Source organism: Trifolium pratense, linkage group LG5 (assembly GCF_020283565.1).
Source record: "Trifolium pratense cultivar HEN17-A07 linkage group LG5, ARS_RC_1.1, whole genome shotgun sequence".
Taxonomy (NCBI): Eukaryota; Viridiplantae; Streptophyta; class Magnoliopsida; order Fabales; family Fabaceae; genus Trifolium; species Trifolium pratense.
The window spans coordinates 27,595,248-27,618,321 of record NC_060063.1 but is presented as its reverse complement, the minus strand read 5'-3'; the positions used below and the strand labels follow the sequence as shown (position 1 = coordinate 27,618,321).

The 23,074-nt window shown below is 32.8% G+C and overlaps 3 protein-coding genes across 3 annotated transcripts; all 3 read left to right on the top strand.

Moving 5' to 3' along the window:
• Positions 1 to 1,919: 1,919 nt before the first annotated feature.
• Positions 1,920 to 6,420, top strand: LOC123886371 (cation/H(+) antiporter 15-like). Its single transcript, XM_045935693.1, has 3 exons — positions 1,920 to 2,102; positions 4,067 to 5,071; positions 5,173 to 6,420. The coding sequence occupies exons 1-3, from the start codon at positions 1,920 to 1,922 to the stop codon at positions 6,418 to 6,420; spliced, it is 2,436 nt and encodes an 811-aa protein (XP_045791649.1).
• Positions 6,421 to 15,583: 9,163 nt separating this feature from the next.
• On the top strand, positions 15,584 to 16,501 carry LOC123886370. Its single transcript, XM_045935692.1, has one exon. The coding sequence runs from the start codon at positions 15,584 to 15,586 to the stop codon at positions 16,499 to 16,501; it is 918 nt and encodes a 305-aa protein (XP_045791648.1).
• Positions 16,502 to 19,344: 2,843 nt separating this feature from the next.
• Positions 19,345 to 22,852, top strand: LOC123883356 (cation/H(+) antiporter 15-like). Its single transcript, XM_045932132.1, has 3 exons — positions 19,345 to 20,160; positions 20,276 to 21,280; positions 21,379 to 22,852. The coding sequence occupies exons 1-3, from the start codon at positions 19,978 to 19,980 to the stop codon at positions 22,612 to 22,614; spliced, it is 2,424 nt and encodes an 807-aa protein (XP_045788088.1). The 5' UTR covers positions 19,345 to 19,977; the 3' UTR covers positions 22,615 to 22,852.
• The last annotated feature ends 222 nt before the right edge of the window (positions 22,853 to 23,074 follow it).

Sequence of the window (23,074 nt, the reverse complement as noted above, 5' to 3'; positions counted from 1 at the left end):
CACTACATTCTTCCTACTCAAACCTTTTACTATATGGCCATCATTTCCTTGCAACATTAAATTAAAATATATGCAGAGAAAAATAAACCCAGATGAAAAAAATTGAAACTTTGTTCAGAAAATGAATCAAAAATTTAATTTTTTGCTTTTAGAAGTAGAAACATAGGGTTAAAAGGATTAAGAAGAACATGGTATATATAGAACGCCGCCAGTGGAAGAAGAAACATGCGGGTTAAGGTTTTTCATAAGCCGGAAAAATAGGGTTGTGTTTGGTTGGATTGGTCTAGTGCCATTGGAATTAAGCCCAAAACATATCCAATGAAGGATAATGCTATTGGCACTCCCATTTATTCAGCCTTATAACGAATACGAATTTTATAAAATTTATTGTTAGATTGAATATTTATATTATATAGATCATCCATAAATGTTTTTAAAGAAATTTAAAATAATTTGATATGTTATTGAGACTCATCAAGATTAACGGTATTCAATAAAAACTCGTAAACCGTTAATCTTGATTGGTAACAATAACATATCAAATTATTTTTAATTTCTTTAAAAAAAATTATGGATGATCTATATGATATAAACTTTTCAATCAAACGGTAAATTTTATAAAATTCGTATTCATTATAATGTTATTCATGACTTGTGCAACATGTACCACTTGAACTACTATATCACGTTAGACAAAGTCCTTTATTCATACTATTTTGGAGTTCGGCATAAAAAAACAAAAAATTACAGTTTTGTTTCTCTTGTTTTTACTCACTCATAAAATTGGTCCTTTATTTTAAATCACATAATTTTGATTTGGGTTGAGCACAGACCCGCATCCGGCTTAAAACTGACATAACGACCAGCATATGGAAGCATTAGGTCAGGTGTACGGGTCAGATATCGGGTCAATAATTGTGAAAAATCAATCATTGATGTTGCATACGGACAGGTGCAGGTCTTTGAAAATTTATATCATGAGAACCACATGAACTCTTTGCACACATTATATCACTACACATCTGGAGAGCTCTCCACTTCAACCAACTTATCACCATTTCGTCTTACCATTCACAATTTTTTTCCCTTTTATTTTTAAACGGTGATTAAACCGAGTTAGTATAGAGGGGAGGTTAGTGTTTTTGTAAAAATATAGGGGAGGTTGTGTGTGTTAGTTAGATAGATTTTATGGGAGTTCAATGTAATTTTCTCTTATTAAAACTTTAAAATGATATTAGTTTAATAATTTCACTATTTAATATTAAGTTTAACAAGTTAATCTTTAATTTGAAATTATAGGTAAGTTTAATAAAGATTAAATAGTTAAACTATTAAACTAATGATATTTTAAAATTTTATCAGTGACATACTATCATCAAAAGAAGTAAGTTGGAACATGCTACGTCAATTTTTATATATAAAAAAAAATATAGACTAAAATTGAAAACAAACATTAGAAGGCACCAAAGTTTGAAAAAAAAGAAGACATACTAAAAATAAAAGTTGATGTATTTAGATGAACAAAAAATATATTTTACTCTAACTATTATTATTCGATAATATTTTCACGAAAAAATATATGACAATTGTACGTATTTGTATCATTTTACTTTGGAAAAGTAAACAAAATTTATAGTTGTTTAGAGGTGTCATTGTTGCACTATAAAATAGGAAGCTAATATAGGAAGGCTAGAAAATCATATCTAATAACAAGCTAAATGCCACCTCGAATATATAAATATGGTTAATTTGAATCGGTTTTTTTTTCTATATTTGGATTTTTTTTGTCATCATCATGCATTATTTACCTTCTTGTTGTTAGTCGCAAATGAAAAAAGTTCAATAGAAGAGAACATTATAAAAACATAACAAAAAATTGAAATTCATATATTAGAAGAAAAAGGAGAAATTAATTAACTATGTCGACTGCATGTTATGATGTGCTTGTGCATGATCCCAATATAATATGGCAAACTGATAATATCCTTTTCAATGAGCTCCCTACTCTTGCCTTTCAAATTGCCACTGCCACAATTATATCTCGTTTTTTTTTCTTTATCTATAAACCTTTTCATCAATCTCAGCTCATTTCACAAATCTCTGTAAGTATTTATTTTATTTGTTAATTTGTAGCATTTACTTTTTTTTTTTACTCAAGTAGTAATAACTTGATAAGCATGTATTTTTTTAATGACATGATAATCGTGCATTTGATTGTGCGGTGATATTTAAGAAGATATTTTAAAAGTTAATATAATAAAGTGACACAATAATTGATTGTTTTCTACATATAATATCTTCTTTCTTTATATAAATACAATACAATGGTTGAATTGAAAAAAGAAAAAAGAAAAAAAAAATACAATGAATTGAATACATATGTAAAATAATTTTATAGTGATATTGTATACAAGTTAAATTCAAAATTTGTTTATGTAAACATAAGTTAATTGGTATGGATGTTGCATGTGTAATTTGTTGGAATAGGATTCTAATCCACGATTTATTCAGCTTAAAAGCTAAAATTACAGTCATCAGGCTACTTAAGAAAATTCAAAATTTAAAGATAAAAATAACATTGAGAGACATTGAGACAATAATTCCAAAATTCCTACTTCAAATTATGTTCAATTTAATAAAATGTATAAATGAAAGATATCAAATTATTAGTCTTACTAAATTATCCTTTTAAGTTATTAGTGTATTCACTATTATCATAAATGGAAAGTTGATGATATTGACTTAAGAATTGAAATGATACAATTAGAGACCGTTTGAATTAGCTTATTTTTTAATTTATACAAAACAGTTTATACAAATAAATAAGGTTTTATGTTAATTTATAAGTTTCCACTAACAAAATAAGCGAATTTTCGTTTATCCTCCTACGCAGATTTTTTTTTCTGTTTACCCTCTGCAAAAAATAGATCCATTCATTTTGCCCCCGGGTGTACAATAGGACATGTGACTGTGCAAATCTGCTGACGTGACTTGTACACGTGGAAAAAATCATTTATATTTATTTTTTTAAAATTCCAGGTCAGATAATATTATTTTTTAAAAAAAAATTATTTTTTATTCCTACAAAATAAAAAAAACGAATTTTCTTATCGCAAAAATTTTAAAAAAATTTCCTATAAATTTTTTTTAAAAAAAATTTCATACAAATAATTTTGTTTTCCTACAATTTTTTTTCCCGAAATAAAAAAAAAACCAATTTTCTTATTTCCAAAATAAAGATTTTAAAGATTTATTTTCAAATCTTTTTGAATAATAAAAAAAAGAATCTTTATTTTTCAAAAACAAAACTTTATTTGTCAAAAAAAAAAAAACTTTATTTTTTGGTTAATCTCTTTGAATTAAAAAAATAGAAAAAGAAGTTTTATTCGTGTTTATACCTTTCAGTTTAAGAAGGGTATGGAGCACAGATTATGTCTCAGACACCTACAACTTATTTTTCTATTTTTTTATTTAATTAAAAGAGATTAAAAAAAATAAAGTTTTGTTTTTTAAAAAATAAAGATTCTGATTTTTTTTTAATTCAAAAAGATTTGAAAATAAATTTTTATTTTGGTAGTAAATTTTGTAGGGAAAAAAATTATCTGTAGGAATTTTTTTTTAATTTTGGCGAAAAAAAAGAAAATTTGTTTTTTTATTTTGTAGGAAAAAAAATTTATTTGTTGGAATTTTTTTAAAAAAAATTATCGGGCGTGGAATTTAAAAAATAAATATAAATGGTTATTTTCCTTGTGTACAAGTCATGTCAGCATATTTGCACAGTCACATATTCTGTGTACAACTAGGGGGCAAAACAAGGGAATCTATTTTTTGCAGGGGGTAAACAAAAAAAAAATATGCGTAGGGGGTAAAAGAAAATTTGATTATGTTGCAGTAGGGTAAACGATTATTTACCCAAAATAAATATACCACTAGCCTATAATAATAATAATAATAATAATAATAATAATATTGTATTGAAGATTGAAATTATCATTCATTGCGACACAAATTATTTTATGTAAAGTAGTAAAACCACTTATTGTGTGTTCCAAATTATAAAATGCAGGTTGGTATTTTTCTAACTCAATTTCTTTGGGGAATTCCAAATATGTTCGGATTGCTTTATCCTAAAACTGGGGTGATCAACATTGACGTTCTAACACATGCTGGTGTCGTATACTACGCATTTCAAACTGGTTTGGAGATGAACTTGGATACCATTTTACATGTAAAAAAGAAACCCGCAACCATTGCGATTTCAGGATTCATCTTTCCAATGGTGATTGGACCAGCATTATACACTCTACATCGAAAAGTTTATGGCAATGGTGAGAAATACCCACTTGAAGAAAGTAAAATAAATGCTTATGTAATGTGGACTTTAGTTCTCACTGTGACAGGATTTCCAGTTGTAGTTCATGCACTTACTGAGCTCAAACTTCTTTATACTCGTCTTGGTAAAATTGCATTAACAACAGCTATGATCAGTGACACATATGCTTGGATTTTATTCACATTAGTTGTTCCATTTTCAATTAATGGTACAAGGGCAATATACTCAGTATTAAGCACCGTAATATTTGTTTTCATTTGCATTTATGTGGCGCGTCCTATCATTGTAAAGGTCATTGATCGCAAGACAGAAAAAGATGAATGGGATGATAACCAATTACTCTTTGTTGTGATGGGAATTTTTGTTTGTGCACACATAACAGACACTCTTGGCACACATGGCATTGTTGGGGCTTTTGTGTACGGGTTGATTTTACCTCACGGTAAATTTGCTGACTTGGTAACATCAGTAATTGATGATTTTGGTGGCGCATTTTTAGTACCACTTTACTTTAGTGGCAGTGGAATGCGACTCTCGTTTACTATCATTTTCCAGCAACCAAATTGGCCTTTAACGCTTATGGTTATAATCTTGTTATGTGTTCTGAAGATTTTAAGCACTTTGTTTGCCACTTTCTTTTTTGGCATGCGCAATCGGGACGGTTTTGCTCTAGGCATAATTCTTAATACCAAGGGTGCTGTTGCACTAATGATGCTCAATACGGCTTGGGATAAATCGGTATTGATATACTTGTAACATATTATTAACTCTATTTTTAAACTACTCATAAATCAAAATTATAGAAATTTAAAATGATATGTTCTAATATGTTATTGCAGATTCTTTCTGTACCAACCTATTCTGTCTTAACTGTCGGAGTCCTTTTAATGACTATAGTGGTACCTCCCATCATAAATATCATATACAAGCCCAGAAAGCAATTTGAGCGAACCAAACTAAAGACTATACAAAAGCTAAGACTTGATGCAGAGCTCAGGATTCTAGCATGTGTTCATAATACTCGCCAGGCTACAGGGATTATCGGCCTTATTGAATCTTTCAATGCCACTAGACTTTCACCAATACATGTTTTTTCACTTTACCTAGTTGAGCTCACAAGACGTACTGGTGCACTTGTTGCTACTTATATGGAGAAGCCTAGTGGCCAGCCTGGAGCACAAAATCTTACAAAATCTCAAGAAGAGCTAGAAAGAATTAACAATAGCTTTGAAGCATTTGGAGAGGCAAATGATGCTGTTAGAGTCCAAACCTTAAATGTTGTGTCAGACTATGAAACCATTCATGAGGATGTATTCAACTCGGCTAACGAAAAGCACACAAGCTTGATTATCCTTCCATTCCACAAACAACTAAGTTCAGAAGGTGCACTAAAAACTATCAATATTGCATATAGAGATATAAACCTGAATGTGATGCAAGGTGCACCTTGCTCTGTGGGAATCTTTGTTGATCGTGATATTGGGCTACTACCGAAAATGAAATTTTGTATTTGTATGATCTTTGTTGGAGGTCCCGACGATCGTGAAGCCTTAGCTATTGCATGGAGGATGGCTGGGCACCCAGGAACCCGATTATCAGTGGTTCGAATGCTCCTATTTGATAAAGCCGCAGAAGTAGACACCTCAAGTCATGCCGAAGCACAAGGAATACTCTCCGTTGTAATGGATAATGAGAAGCAGAAGGATTTAGATGACGAGTATGTGAATTCCTTTAGGCTGATTGGAGTGAATAACAATGATTCTATATCCTATTCAGAGGCTGATGTTCATTCAAGTGAAGATATTCCTACAATACTCAATGAGCTAGAAACATTTGGCTACAATTTATACATAGTTGGTCAAGGGAATCGTAGGAACTCTCAGGTTTTTGCAAATTTATTAGAATGGTGTGATTGTTCAGAACTTGGAGTTATAGGGGATATGTTGGTATCAACAAGTTTTGGTTTGCGTTCATCTGTGTTAGTTGTGCAACAATATGGGTATGGAGGTATGGTTTTGGGAAAACAATCTAACCATGTGACCACTAATAACGATGGTTTTGAGTCACTTGTCGTGAAGGCAGAATAAGAATAGTGCATTTCTTGACCAAACTTTACTTATTTCGTGGCCGAACTCCGAATTATCATGGTCCATTTTCTTGAAAACCAGAAGGATAATACAAAATAAAATAAAAAATGGTTGGTGAGGAACTATCCTGTACATCATGAAAAAATCTTGTTTAATATATATATATATATATATATATATATATATATATATATATATATATATATATATATATGCGTGTGTGTAATTAAGAAAGAAAAATACTATGGAAAAATACTATGGATATTACATAACTAGCCTTTCTCCATTTTGACATGTAATTAAATTAAGAGGCATAATTGTCTTTTCATACTTGGGTTGGTCTAATGTTGTTGGCTTGGTACTTGGAGTATGCTCCTCTCAAGGTCTCAGGCACGATTTCCGCTTGTGCCAATTTCGGTGGGCTAGTCCATACAGAGTAAAAAAAAATTGGCTTTAAATGGGGCCCCCGCAAGTGGGAAGCGGGATTGGTCCCTTAGATTAGTCGATCGTGGGCCGGATACCAAGTTTAAAAAAAAAAAAATCATTATAATTTATTATACATTGTCCTTATATTTTATTTCTATTATTTACATTACACACATATTTTTACTCATATATTAATAAGGTTTATTTTTTTTTATAATTTCTACATGACTAAATTTATACTCTTATATTAATATGAGGATTTGATTTTTTATTTTGTGATTACCATGGTGATCTATATTTTTACTCATATATTAATAAGGTTGTTTATTTTTTTATAACGATTTATATTTATACTCACATATTAATATTATGACCTAATTTTTTTGGTGATTTTTACGAGACCTACACAGGTTTGCAGGGGGTTTGAAACCCCCGCAAAATAAAATATGATTTGAAACCCCTCAGCGGGGGTTTGAAACCCCCGCAAAATAAAATATAACAAACTATACAGACTATTTAGCCGGGGTTTACAACCGCCGCTACATAGTATACCTATGAAAAAAAATTAAAAATTCTGGGGCGGGCCATGGCCCTGTCCAGCCCATGAAGGGCTCCGCCCCTCACTTTGGTACACTTGCCAAAATGTCATCAAGTGGTAAGGCAGTTATGCTATTTTTCCATTAAAAATTTTAATAAAAAATATGTGCGATAATATTTCCTTTTTAACCATTTCCATATCAAAAATACATTAGAATAATTCAACTAAGATGAAAAAAGTGAAAAACAATTTCAATACTCAACATATTTCATGAGGGGAGTAAATGATAGAATCTTCACATTACAGAGATAATCAAAAGATATATATTACAGGGATAAACCAAAACTCGTCCATATTGGAGGGGTTAAATACCTATTGACCCTATATTTTATTTTGTACATTATGAATATAATATGTAGTAGTGACAAGTTTGGAGTAATAATTTGAGGTTTTAAAATTAAACGACGACAATAATTTATGAGCTTGTATTCATGATGTGATGCTTTGAACTGCTTATCATTCATTGTAACTTGAAACTTTCAGTTTCAACTCATTTGGAACAATGACATAAGTATTATCTCCCTAAAATCAAATAATAGACATCTGTGTGTTTAATGTTTACTCTATTTCTGGACAACTTATTTGATTGTTTTATTGTGTTATTTCAAGATCCATAATAGCTTACACAATTAAGTTTTTTTGAAATACATGATAAACCACATATTTGATTGCATTGACAAAATAACATACTATAACCACTTATTAAATAGATAGGTGAAATGAACTTTGAAAACACAAATAAATTTGGTAAAGAGTCAACAACAACCATTTCGAAATACTCTATTCCATCGAATCACTCCATTTGTCTTTCACTTTAACAACCATCTTCTATAGATCGTTACGACTAGTGATATCTTGTGATATTTTTGATGAACTTGAAAGCCCTCGCCATAATTTTCCGAGTGTAAAACATCAAACAATAATCATCACAAGCATTGGAAAAATCAAACTTTTTATTGTATAAATTGTTCAGAACTGTTTCCATTGTTTTGAATGGAAAATATTAGTATTAATAATCAGGTCTCTGCACAAGACGAACAGAGATCCGTAAAAATGGGCTACAAAACATAGGCGCCACATATAAGCGGAACACCAATGAAAATACCAAAACAGAACTGTTTTCAAATTTAATATTCATGTTTGTGTTCATCAGAAGCATATAATGAAAAAAGGGGGAAAAAAAATTAATAACATTGTTGAGGATGATTCAAGTGAAACCCACGAAGAAGATGGAAAAAAAAGCAATAATGAAAAGATATATATACCTTGTTACCTCAAAAAAGAAGTTTGTAGAGAGTGAGAAGTGAAGAAGCTTTACCTTTGTTACCTTATCGAGGAAGTTTCCATTGAGTAGAAAATTTGTTTGGTGTATACGCACGACAAAGCAATAGAGAGGGAAATGTGTCACTTTTGTTTTTTTTAGAGAAAAGATGTTGATTTGACAAAATATTTTTCTTTGATATCCAACCAATTCAAATTTTATTCAAACTATGACTCAAAAAAAAGATAGTATTTATCTCACAAAACAAATCAACCGGCTCATTTATTTTTAAAATGGTTCGGTTGGACTTTCATTAAGTTCAATTAGTTAATTTTTGGACAATAAATATCTCATTTGAGACACTTGGCAGTTTAACATGCATGTGCAAATGAGAAATGTTATATGAACACAAGAATGTAGACACAAAGGGTATTTTTGTCATTTTGCCAATAAAAAATAGGGGCAATTTTGTCATACCAAAAAGCTTCGACGATGCACAAGTTGTAACGCCCCAAAATTTAGAAATAATTAGTTTATTAAAACTTATTCGCTTTAAGTGTTTTTGACGTGTTAGTAAATTTTTAGTGGATAGAATGTAAGATTCCGATATTTTATTAAAAATTTTATTAGTTAATAATTGATTTCATTTGACCAAACCATAATTCATTTGTTTCTTAATTTCTATCGTGAACCAAACGTGAAGCCTTGACCATGGTGGATTCATATGGCTTGGTCATATGCTAATTTATTACCTTGATTTAATGCCAATTCATTTTGCCACACGTTTTACTTTCATGGTTACCAGACAAACCACCTTAATGGTATTTAATCTCTCTTCATGTAACCCCTTGAATGCACTTGATGAAGAATGATTTCATTGTCTCACATTAAAATAATTTCCCAATAATTCCTCTTATAACCTCCTTGTATTCCTAGAAGTTAGAACGTGAGACTTCCCTTGTTTTCTTGAATTCATCTTTATGACAATGATCTCTTTTATGAATGACATTCCATACACATCATCAAGCTTTGTTATAAGTTTCATTCTTCTCGAGTTCAATTTGTCATGTGCACGACACGCGAGATTTCATTTTCAACCGTTGGATTGTCGAAACGAACTCTGGAGCGAGAGATATCGTGTGTGCTCTATAGCTGCGAATTTTAGAGTAAAATCGCTTGGAAGTAAAGCGCTTGAGGTAAGGGCTCTTTCCCCATATATTCATACTACGTAAGGATTGTGTTGTGAAATGGTAATGAGGTCTTTATCTTTTAAAAGAAAATAATTAAAAATAAACTAATAGAAAGAAACTAGTCTTGTTTGAAGTGTGTTTGTTGTTGTTTGAGAAGTGAGTTGATGATGATTTGGTGACTTATAAAAGTAATAAATAATTAAAAAAAAAAAAAAAAGAAGAGAAAATAAATAAAGAAGAAATTCTTATGAAAATAATGTTCTTGGTTCAGTCCATGTACATACACCGTTATTATGCTAACCAGTATATTTATATGGTTATGGTTGCTAGTATCACTTGGTTTATGAATACTTTTTAGACTCCGCGTGTGCTGATGTTGTTGCTTTATTTCATGACTTGTTTCATGTAAAGAGATATATATAACAAAAGTTAGTAATAAGTTAATCAGTTGTGTGTTTGCTTATGTGTGTAATGATTTGTTGTTGTAATTGAAAATAAAAATTACATTAACATATATATTTCGTTGTTTATAAGATGTTGTCTTTAAGTTGTTGACTATTGATGTTGTTTCTTGATTAAGCCATTGTCTATCGATGTTGTTTCGCGATTAAGCCGTTGATTATTTGTGTTGTTATAAGGACGATGGAGTTGTTAAATAATGTTGCCTATTGACGTTGCTTATTATAACATGACATGAATTCATTCATGTGTGCCAATGACGTTGCCTATTGTAGTTGTATAAATGACGTTGCTTAATGATGTTGCTTATTGATGTTGTTCAACGAAGTTGAAAATAATGGTCGTGTACTTGTTAGTATTCATTAGTATCAGTGTTTTGGTGTCTTTTGATCAAAGAGGTATAAATATATTATTATTTGATTCTGAGTTTAATTAGTGAAGTGTATGAGTATGATTGATGTTTTGGTGTTGAGATTAATCGGTGAAGAATATAACTGGTGTTGAATATTATATTAAATTGGTGATCTCTGACTACTTTTTTTCTTGAAAAATAAAGATTATATTTTTTAGAAATTTTTTGATTGATGAAGTGTTTTATTATTGTTTTGTGACATTTTTCTTATGGTGAGTATGATTCAATTTGGATAAGGAAATTGACTCTTACATTTAACATTTTAGGTACCGAAGAAGATGCTTGTTTGATGATTTGACTTGAAGCGTGTACGGGGCAAAATGAGTTTTTATAAATTGAGAACTTTATGTAATGGATAGTCCGTTGGGACACTCATTTGTTTTTTATAATTGTGTAAATAAAGTTTTTCTAAATAATTTCCTTATTTTAGAATTCGGTCTGTTACACAAGTGGGTGGTCGGCGGAGAGAGAGAGAGAGAGAGAGAGAGAGAGAGTTGCAGAGGAGAAAGCTCGGGATGAGGGATGCCAGTGCCGATGTGCAGTCGTCGGCGATATAGAACTCGGTAAGAGACATGAACAGTTGCGATAAAAAAGGCTATGTATCAGTTTTTTTTTGTGGAAAAGATGTGTTGTGTGTGATTGTGTGTAGGGTTGGGAATAGGCCAGGCGGCCTACAGGGGCCTTCGGCCTGGCCTGTATAAGTCTGGTCTGGCCTGGCCTGATTATTAAAAATGTCAGGCTTAGGCTTTGAAAACGGCCTGTTTACATAAATAGGCCAGGCTTAGGCTTCTAAAAAGGCCTACGAAGCCTGATAGGCCGGCCTGTTTATAATAATTATTATTTATATAATATTATTATTTATATCTTATAAAAAAAATATTATTTATATAAATATTATTAGCTTTTAATTATTGCGACTTTTCGTAATCGTATTTGTTATTTTATTAGTTTTTAATTATTGTGTTAATCATATTATTAGCTTTTTCTTAATGTTGTAGAAATTATAAAAATTTAAATGTGAACTTTTTAAGGCCTGTTTAGCCTATTTAAAAAAACTATATAGAGAAGTTTTAATGTAACACAGACTTTTAAACAGGCTACAAGGCCAGACCAGACTTTTAAAAGGCTCAGGCCAGGCCAAAAAAAATAACATTTGATAGGCCACAGGCCAGGCTCAGGCCTGAAAAAAAATCGTAGGCCAGGCTCAGGCCTGTCAAGGCCTGGCCTGACCTGGCCTGTTCCCAACCCTAATTGTGTGAAGAGAAAATGAAAAAAATAATTAAAATAGTGATAGTATTAATTAACAGTGTTGTATATTGTATATTTGTTGTACTTTTGTCTAATATTTGGTACCTATAACATTAATGTAATTTTTTTCTTATCATAACATTATTGTAATATCTATTACTTAAACACCTTATAATTATAATTATAATTACTTAAGCACTTTCTATTGGATCCTAACATATTTCCTCTAAGCTTAATACTTCAATTGCGTGTTGAATTTCTATTGTGAACAAATGTTCTACACGATGTTCCAACATCTGTCCTAACACCTGACCGACGGAATACGATGAACAATAAAATAATAAATTGCAGGAAGATAAATAACACAAGAGAGTTGTTAACTCAGTTCAGTGCAACGTCACCTATCATGGGAATACCAATCTATGAATGAATCCACTATAATAGTTCTAGTTCAAAGACCACAACGGACACACACTAAAAGTCTTCTCACCTAGACACTACTCGTGCTAACTCTACCTAGAAACTCCTAGATTTCAGACTCAATCTCAATTCCCTCAAACAACACAGACAGTGTTGTTTTCAACAAACACAAACCAATGATGGAGACATACACTCCAAAAACAAACTACCTCCGTACTTAAAAGCTTATGACAAATTCACACAAATACAACTCAATAAATAGCAGTCTTAAGCTTGCATCAAAGTGACACAACTAAAGCTCACAAATAACAATGAACACATTAAAACCCTAAACACATGCTTTGTAAAATGACGGCTTCAGTGAATAAAAGCTAGGTTTTAGTCTTCATATTTATGGTCCGAGTTAGCGTGGGCTTCATGAACAATTAGGGATTTAAAGCACAGCTAGGACATTGTAAGGTCCAACAAATAATTCTTGAATCAAATCATATGTTTCCATAAGTGTCACCACATACTAGGAAACAATATTAGGGCACAACCGCCTTCTATAACTTCAGGAATAAGGTGCATCTTGGCGCACAAGCAAAGCTTGAGCTTAATTCCAAAACGAATCTTCAAAGATATTTTGCGTAAATAAGGCGTGACCTAGAGTACGACAGATGTTGTACTCACTGCATGTTACAACATCTGGTTCAACATCTGGCAATACTTTGTTTTTGCAAAATGTAGCTGAAGCGGCTGGAAAAATGCGCCGGCGAAAAACGCTCGCTTAGACAGTAAAGTCGCCACCGAACTTTATTTATTCCCGAAGGAAAAGGAAAATATCGATAAAACCTTGGAAAAAATGGGAAGATGGTCGTCGCAACCATTTCCGGATTCGGGAGTCGATTATGTGAGGGGAAGGTATTAGCACCCCTCACATCCGTTGTACTCAACGGGAACCTTCTCGTTAATTTTAGGGTTAAAGGAGTGTTTTAATTTATTTGCTTGCTTTTATTAGTTATCGAAATTATTTACAAATGAGGGAAAAAATAGTTTTTTATTAATGGGCTCGACAAGATGTTGAATCCTGCTCCTACGTATTCCCTGGTGCGATGGGAAACTCAAAGCCCCGTAGTTCTGGGTAGAAAATGATTGTTGGTTGGTTGATTTTATTTATGAAAAAAAATGTTGGCCGCGCTTGGGCGAAAAATATTTGTTTGATTTTAAGACGGACTCGCACTTGAGCGATGGTGCCCGTTTTGAAAAAAATAATAATTAGAAGTGCGCGTACGAGCGCGAAAAGTGAGTAAAGTTTGGTGAGTTAAAATTGATATTATTTGTGGAAGACGAACAACCAGTCGACAAAGCGTTTCGCTAAGCCTCCGGTCGCTCGAGAGACAAGCGGATGTACATTCTCCCATTCCCTTTTCAATCCAAGGGTTTTTACTATTTTTATGGAATACGAACAACCAGTCGACAAAGCGTTTCGCTAAGCCTCCGATCATTCGAGAAATAAACGGATGTACATCCGCCCATTCCTTTTTTAATCCAAATTTATTTATTAATTTCTATTAGTGGAAGACAAACAAACGATGTTTTATTTTTATTTTTTTTATTATTATTATTATTATTATTATTATTATTATTATTATTATTGAATTAAACAAATCACATAAAAAGAACTCATTTATAACGACAAAAATAGCTTCTGCAAAACAAACATAACAAGCACGCATGAGAGTGATAGAAACAGAGTCTGACCGAGAGAGGTGGAGAGATCGCGCGAGAGAGAGGTCCGGCAACGTGCGGTGGCGACAGGTGGTGGCTTGGAAGTGGCAGCGGAGTTGTTCTTGGTGCTGTGCGGCGATGGTGTGTCGTGGTTGATGGTGGGATTCGACGGTGGTGACGGCGATGGTTACGGCAACAATTCTGAAACCGCGGCTGCAGAAATCGTTGTCCTCCCTCTTTGTTCTGTTTCTCTCCTTCCTTTGTTTATTCTGCTGTGTTTCTTTTATTCTTTTTTGTTGGATTGGAGGAGGTTGTTATAATTGTGGTAGTGGAATGAGAGATTTGAAGGCTGGAGGTGGTGATTGAAGATGGTTTATTGTGTTTTTGAGATGGTTGGTGGTATGGAACAAAGTGGCGCAGCAACAAGCTGCTACTACGTTGTTATTCTTTCTTTCTCTATTGATTTTTGCTCTCAGTTTTTGGCTCTGTGTTTTCACCTTCTCTTTTCCTCTGAAATTGCTTTCAATTTATACCCAAAGATTAGTCTTGAGTAGTCAAGAATGGTAAAAGACAGCCCCTTTAATTCCCTTCAATTTCATTGATTAAAATTTGGTTTGAATTGGAAGTAAAATGAAAAGGGAAGCTTGAATTAAGAATGGATATTGATGTCACCGCAAGCTGTGTTGTTATGTTAATTTGCTCTCAATATATAATTAAAGGATAGGATTGAGTAGCCAAGAATTGGGAAGAACTCGAAGAGGGAGAGCTTGAATCAAGGAGGAAATTAAAGTTGACAAAATAGGGGAGTAATGCTGCGTATTTGCCTTTCTTGTTTCTTTCCCTTTTTTTAATTTTTTTTTATAAAACAAAAATACAAAAAATAAAATGAAACAAGGACACAAATGGGATTTGAACCGATGACCTTGCACTCACAAGTTCTCAAACTCCCTTCTCACTACCAAATGAACTAACTTGCATATTCAAAAAGAATTATGATGCAAAACCCTATGTCACAAAAGAGTGGGCAAAATTTAGGATACAAAAATCCAACGCGTGTTTTTGCAAATATGGGGCAGAGTGAGTAGTATAGTACCCATAACTACAAGCCCTGTGTCATTAATCAATTAGTAAGGATCCAACGGAATTTTTTATGGGGAGGTGGCTTAGAAGATAAAAAATTGTGTTGGGTAAAGTGGGATCAAGTATGTCGAGCCAAAGAACAAGGAGGTTTGGGAGTAAAGAATTTAGAGCTTTTTAATATAGCTTTGCTTAGCAAGTGGAAGTGGAGGGCTATTATTGAAAAAGATGCAATTTGGGCAGATTTATTGAATTTTAGATATGGCTGTTTGCCTGCTATATTTTTAAGCAGAGAAGCAAGTTTATATGGTTCAAAGGCTTCCTTATGGTGGAGGGATGTTTTTAGTGTAGGGGAGTCCATCATGTCTGGTTGGTTCCGCTCAAATACAAGATGTATCGTGGGTAATGGTGCTGAAATTAGTTTTTGGAATGCACAATGGCACGGCAATTTATCGTTAGGAGAATTATTTCCTAACCTCTTTGCAAAAGAGTTGCGGCAAAATTCTTTGATAGCGGATAGATTGTCTAGCAGCAGAGAGGGTTTGGTGTGGAAATGGGAGTGGTGTGATGTTTTAACGCAGGAGGAAGAACATGATTTACTAAAACTTAAGGAACTGTTGTTGGACATTAATTTGAATTTGAATTGTGCTGACAGGTGGCGTTGGATTCCTGGTGATGCAGGTTTGTTTTCGGTCAAGTCTTGTTATAATTTTCTGGTACAACTTGTCTCGGCTGAAAATCTTAATCCATCATTGTTGGAAGCTGTTAAAAAATTGTGGAAGAATGACGTGCCCTCGAAAGTGAATGTTTTCGGTTGGCGTCTTTTATTAGAGAAATTACCAACGAGGGATGCCTTAGCTTCTAAAGGTATTATCACAAATCCACATGAAACTTGTTGTGTATTCTGTTTTAGACACGTAGAGGATTGTTGTCATATTTTCTATCATTGTAAGTTCTCTCAAGTGGTGTGGTCTGCCATTTTCAAATGGTTGGGTTGTAGTATAACCATAGGCGAGGAAGGACTGAATCACTTTTTTAAGTGTGGTGATCTTGTGAAGGGACATCGTGTGCGACATTTGATTTGGTTAACTACCAATTGGTGTTTATGGAGATTGAGGAACAATATCATATTCCGAGGAGAGGTGGCTGATGTGTCTAAGCTGATTGATAATATCATGACAGTTTCGTGGATTTGGTTTAGTGGCAGAGCTGGTCGCAAGTCCACTTTTTCTTTTGCGGATTGGTGTACTAATCCTATTGCATGTTTACAAAGCATTTAATCTTTTGACTTGAATTGTAAGGGTTTGAGTACCCCTTGTACTCCTTTATAATTCAATTTTGCTTATCAAAAAAAAAAACAAGCCTTAGATATAAGTGAGTGATCCATGCAAAATTTACTCATTCAGGGTATAAGTATTATTTTCAAATAGCACGGATAAATAATCTACTAAAAATATAAAACACTCTTCTTCTAGGGGACGCTAGTTAAGTCTGGCTTGTTAAAATACTATACACGATATTCAATTTCAATCACTTTCTGGACCAACTAAGATTTTCAAAAGCAATCATGTAAAGATAATATACAGTGCCATATTAACCACCACACAACACCTTGAAATGTTCTGTAGAGTTCCTAAAAGATATCAAAATTTTCAATTTATTGTACCAAAAGTATATTTTGTTGGAATTAATTTAATATTAACAATATACATGCTCCCAATAACAAAGATTAAAACCATAATCTTACTTTAGTGCAGAAACCAAATAAACATATGAGCATTATATAAAACAGGATCTATGACATGTTGATTTATCAAAGATCAGTATTAGAAATACCTTGATAGAAGAATATGAACAAATCGTTGATTCTAGGCTCTCAGTAGTAATCCTGAAACACAAAGGAAAGTTTGGCGGCTTGTATGGTTCTTCCTCAACCGGTACCCTAATGCCTTGAGTTATCTTCATATGGGGAGAAGAGGTTATTTGCTCACGTACGGTATATTGGGGACCATAGCCTATATATAAGGTGATGGCCAATTATAGTTCCTATTATTCCGAAATGAGTCATCCTGACATCCACTCATATTGAGCTCATATCCAATTAATAATTACTTAATTCATTCTAAATAGAAATCTAATTAACCTTTATTTGATCACTTAATCAATTAAGACTCCTAATTGGTAAATAGCTAATATAATTATATATAAAAATATTTGCCCACATAATATTATTGGAATATAATAAAATATTCCAACATATTTTCACAAAAATCATTAGGGAAGGAAATAAAGAAACAATGCACTTTACTAATTTGAAGGTGGACACAATAATTGTTTTTGAAAAATGACAAAGAATCATAATCTTAAACCTATTGCAATGTGAACCTTAGAAAGTCAGCAAAAAAACATTTAAACTAAACAAAATGCACAAAAACATAATTAAAAATTGTTGAGGAAAAGGAAAATAATTCGTGAATCACACTCTCATCAGCTAGATTTTAAAGTTGCTTCACGGTATTCGTTCTTATCCACAATATTCAAGAAAAAAAATAGAGAAATCAAGAAAGACATTGGTCGGATTCTTGTTTAACCGGAGAAATTCTTGAAATTGGAGTTGAGATTTTGTTGTTTTGTTTAGGTGAAAGAGAGTGAGCATGGAAAGGATAGAAAAAATAAAGCTCATTCATTTGTTTTTGGTTTACATTGGAGCTGAGGATCAAACTCAAGATCTCTAGCATACTGCTCAAATCTCTCATCACTTCACTAAACTTATTGGCTTAGCTCATTCATTTATTGTTGTGCTATTTTAGAGGAAGGTGTGAGTGGAAAATAATTGGTGGGACTGGAATACATACCTATTATGTTCGCGGGTTCCACATATTTTTATTTTGTTTACAATTGAAGTGAGAGTCGAGACCTCTAACATACTATTTAAACTCTTCATCACTAGATCAAATTCAGTGGTTTAATCTCATACGATTTGAAAAAAGAGGCGCGCGAAATGAAGACATAAATAGCAGAAGAATTTGGGTTTTAATTAGGGTTTTTAATACCCCTAACAAAACCCGGAAATAAGGGATATTTGTCACACCTTTAAGAGTAAAAAAATGTTTGTTTGTAGTTGTACTAGCCAGCCACTTGTCTCAGCACTGTGTAAAGAGGAGTACAAACAAGTCATGCTAAAGTGAAAATGAAGAAATAAATGCACAATCCATAAAATTTGGCGTCTGCCATTATCCACATTCCTTGATCTATGTAACAGGACCCTATTTTAGATTTTGGTTGCCTATATAACTATAAGTGAACTTGCAACGTAGATTTAATTAATAAATAGTATAAAAATTTTAAATTATAGAAATATTGAAATTTTTATTTAATATCCAAATACTCATAAAAAAAATTCTTACAAGTAGTTGAATATGTTTATCGATTGAATCCTAAAAATAAATTGTACCCAAAAAATTTCCTAAAAGTACAATTATTATTTATCATTATAATTATAAAAAATCAATACAATTAATTTTTGATTTATTTACTTATTTTTTAGGCTCTATATAAAAAAGTCGATAAACATAAACTTCCATACAAAAACATATAAAACAAATCAAAATCCAGTCAAAGTATCAATTCCAAATAACTGTTCCTTGTGGCGCATATACACAACACAAGCTTTGCTCTATTGTTGTTTATACCAATTTAAATTCATTATTTCTCTTCAAAATTTTCACACGAATCTCTCATTCTGCGTTTTCTGATAATTGCTTCGGAGATCGAAACCACGTTTCAATCTCAATCTTGTTGAAATTCTTTAACCATTTCGTTTTTCCGGGAAAGGGAATATAAAACCATTAAGTGTTTCCTGTTTGTTATCTTTATTGTTCGATTTCAGAGTTTTTGCATTAGGTTTAGGGATTCGAATTTCAAGATTCAAAAATCACGGATTATGGTGGTGGTGATTACTATATTGCACAAGGAGATTTTAGAGATGACAATTGTATCACGTGTTATTTTTCTTTGGAAAAGCAAAAAAAATTTACGGTTGTTTTAGAGATGTCATTGTTGCACTAAAAAATAGGAGGATAATATAGAAAAGCTAGAAAATCATATCTAATAACAAGCTAAATACCACCACAAATAGATAAATATGGTTAATTTGAATTTGTTTTCTTCTATATTTGGATTTTTTTTTGTTATCATCATGCATTATTTAACTTCTTGTTTGTCACAAATGAAAAAGTTAAATAGAAAAGAACATCACAAAAAATAACACAAAATCACTACAAAAAAAAAACCATTTAGCGGGGGGTTTTAAGCAATTTTGCGGGGTTTTCAACCTCCGCAAATTGTTTTGCAGTGGAAACGGAGAAATTCCTCCGACGGCGGAGGGTTTCTCCGACGGTGGAGGGAGCACTGCATTTTCTCTTTCGTTTCTTCAACCTTGTATTTTCTCATATCGTGCCCCCTTTTGTTGTTTTTAGAAAGATCTTTTAAGAAAAAAGCGCTAGAGCAAGAAAAAATAAATTATAATAAAAGCGTCGGAGGGAAAATAGAGCCGGAAGTGGAAAAAAAGACATTTCATTCTTCGGGGTTTACAACCTCCCAAAATTGAAAGAGTATTTGTTCACAACCGTGTCACCTTTTCACAAACTTGGGGGGTTTATTGAAACCGCCGAAAAAAATCACCGCTAAATGGCATGTTTTTTGTAGTGAATTTCAATTCATATATTAGAAGAAAAATTGGAGGAATTAATTAACTATGTCGACTGCATGTTATGATGTGCCTGTGCATAATCCTAATCAAATATGGCAAACTGATAATATCCTTTTCAAGGAGCTCCCTACTCTTGCCTTTCAAATTGCCTTTACCACAACTATATCTCGTTTCTTTTTCTTTGTCTATAAACCTTTTCATCAATCTCAGCTCATTTCACAAATCTCTGTAAGTACCATATTTCCTTTGTTAATTTGTTGCAATTAGATGTTTTCTTTATTTATACAAATACAATGATTGGATTGAATATGTATTTATGTGTGTTTCAAATTATAAAATGTAGACTGGTATTTTTCTAATTCAAGTTCTTTCGAGAATTCCAAATGTTTTCGACTTCATTTTTCCTGGATCTGGGGTGATTAACATTGACGTTGTAACACATGCTGGTGTCGTATACTACGCATTCCTAACTGGTTTGGAGATGAACTTGGATACCATTTTACATGTAAAAAAGAAACCCGCAACCATTGCGATTTTAGGATTCATCTTTCCAATGGTGATGGGACCAGCTTTATACACTCTACATCGAAACGTTTATGGCAATGGTGAGAAATACCCACTTGAAGAAGGTAGAATGAATGCTTATGTAATGTGGACTTTAGTTCTCACTGTGACAGGATTTCCAGTTGTAGTTCATGCACTTACTGAGCTCAAACTTCTTTATACTCGTCTTGGTAAGATTGCATTAACAACAGCTATGATCAGCGACACATATGCTTGGATTTTATTCACATTAGTTGTTCCATTTTCAATTAATGGTACAAGGGCAATATACTCAGTATTAAGCACCGTAATATTTGTTTTCATTTGCATCTATGTGGCGCGTCCTATCATTGTAAAGGTCATTGATCGCAAGACAGAAAAAGATGAATGGGATGATAACCAATTACTCTTTGTTGTGATGGGAATTTTTGTTTGTGCATACATAACAGACACTCTTGGCACACATGGCATTGTTGGGGCTTTTGTGTATGGGTTGATTTTACCACACAGTAAATTTGCTGACATGGTAACATCAACAACTGATGATTTTGGTGGCGCGTTTTTAGTACCACTTTACTTTAGTGGCAGTGGAATGCGCCTCTCGTGTAGTATCATTTTCCAGCAACCAAATTGGCCTTTAACGCTTATGGTTATAATCTTGTTATGTGTTCTAAAGATTTTAAGCACTTTGTTTGCCACTTTCTTTTTTGGCATGCGTAATCGGGATGGTTTTGCTCTAGGCATAATTCTTAATACCAAGGGTGCTGTTGCACTAATGATGCTCAATACGGCTTGGGATAAATCGGTATTGATATACTTGTAACATATTATTTACTCTATTTTTAAACTACTCATAAGTCAAAATTATAGCAATTTAAAATGATATCTAATATGTCATTGCAGATTCTTTCTGTACCAACCTATTCTGTCTTAACTGTCGCAGTCCTTTTAATGACTATAGTGGTGCCTCCCATCATCAATATCATATACAAGCCCAGAAAGCATTTTGAACAAACCAAGCTAAAGACTATACAAAAGCTAAGACTTGATGCAGAGCTCAGGATTCTAGCATGTGTTCACAATACTCGCCAGGCTACGGGGATTATCAGCCTCATTGAATCTTTCAATGCCACCAGACTTTCACCAATACATGTTTTTTCACTTTACCTCGTTGAGCTCACAGGACGTGCTGGTGCACTTGTTGCTGCTTATTTGGAGAAGCCTAGTGGCCAGCCTGGAGCACAAAATCTTACAAAATCTCAAGAAGAGCTAGAAAGAATTAACAATAGCTTTGAAGCATTTGGAGAGGCATATGATGCTGTTAGAGTCCAAACCTTAAATGTTGTGTCAGACTATGAAACCATTCATGAGGATGTATTCAACTCGGCTAACGAAAAGCACACAAGCTTGATTATCCTTCCATTCCACAAACAACTAAGTTCAGAATGTGTGCTAAAAACAACCAGTATTGCGTACAGAGATATAAACCTGAATGTGATGCAAGGTGCACCTTGCTCTGTGGGGATCTTTGTTGATCGTGATATTGGTCCGCTACCAAAATTGAAATTTTGTATTTGTGTGATCTTTGTTGGAGGTCCAGACGATCGTGAAGCCCTAGCTATTGCATGGAGGATGGCCGGGCACCCTGGAACACGATTATCAGTGGTTCGAATGCTCTTATTTGATAAAGCTGCCGAAGTAGACACCCCAAGTCACGCTGAACCACAAGGAATACTATCTGTTGAAATGGATAATGATAAGCAGAAGGATTTAGATGACGAGTATGTGAATTTCTTTAGACTAATAGGAGTGAACAACAATGATTCTATATCCTATTCAGAGGTTGATGTTCATTCAGTTGAAGATATTACCTCAGTACTCAATGCGATAGAAAAATTTGGCTACAATTTATACATAGTTGGACAAGGGAATCATAGGAACTCTCAGGTTTTCTCAAATTTATTAGAATGGTGCGATTGTTTAGAACTTGGAGTATTAGGGGATATGTTGGCATCAGAAAATTTTGGTTTGCGCTCATCTGTGCTAGTTGTGCAACAATATGGGTATGGAGGATTGATTTCGGGAAAGCAATCCAACCATGTGACTGCTAATAACAATGGTTTTGAGACACTTGCGTGAAGACTGAATAAGCATAATGGTTGTTGAGGAACTAACTTGAACACCATGAAAATCTTGCTTAATTTGCTTATGAAAATTCAAGCAAGTTTGAGAAAATACTAAGATTTTGTTCTGTATTTAGATTTGGTACCCGACATATTGATTAGTGGATGCTTCTGGTGTTTTATTTTTGGTTGCTACAATGCTAAACATGACTCCATTTGTATCCAATAACATAAAAACAAAAAGTCTTTCTTTCTTTTTTTCTTTTTTTGTTTCACATTAGAATAGTGTAATTAGCAAAAAAAAATGAAAAAACAATTTCAATATCCACTCCAAATTTTATTCAGCCATTTTCCCCCCTAAATTTAATTGTTATATGGCGAAGAATAAAAACTTGGGAAAAATGGTTAAGAAAAGTTCAATTAATTAAATAAGTGTGAATTCTTATATGTAAAAAGTTCAGTTAATTTTTGGTCAA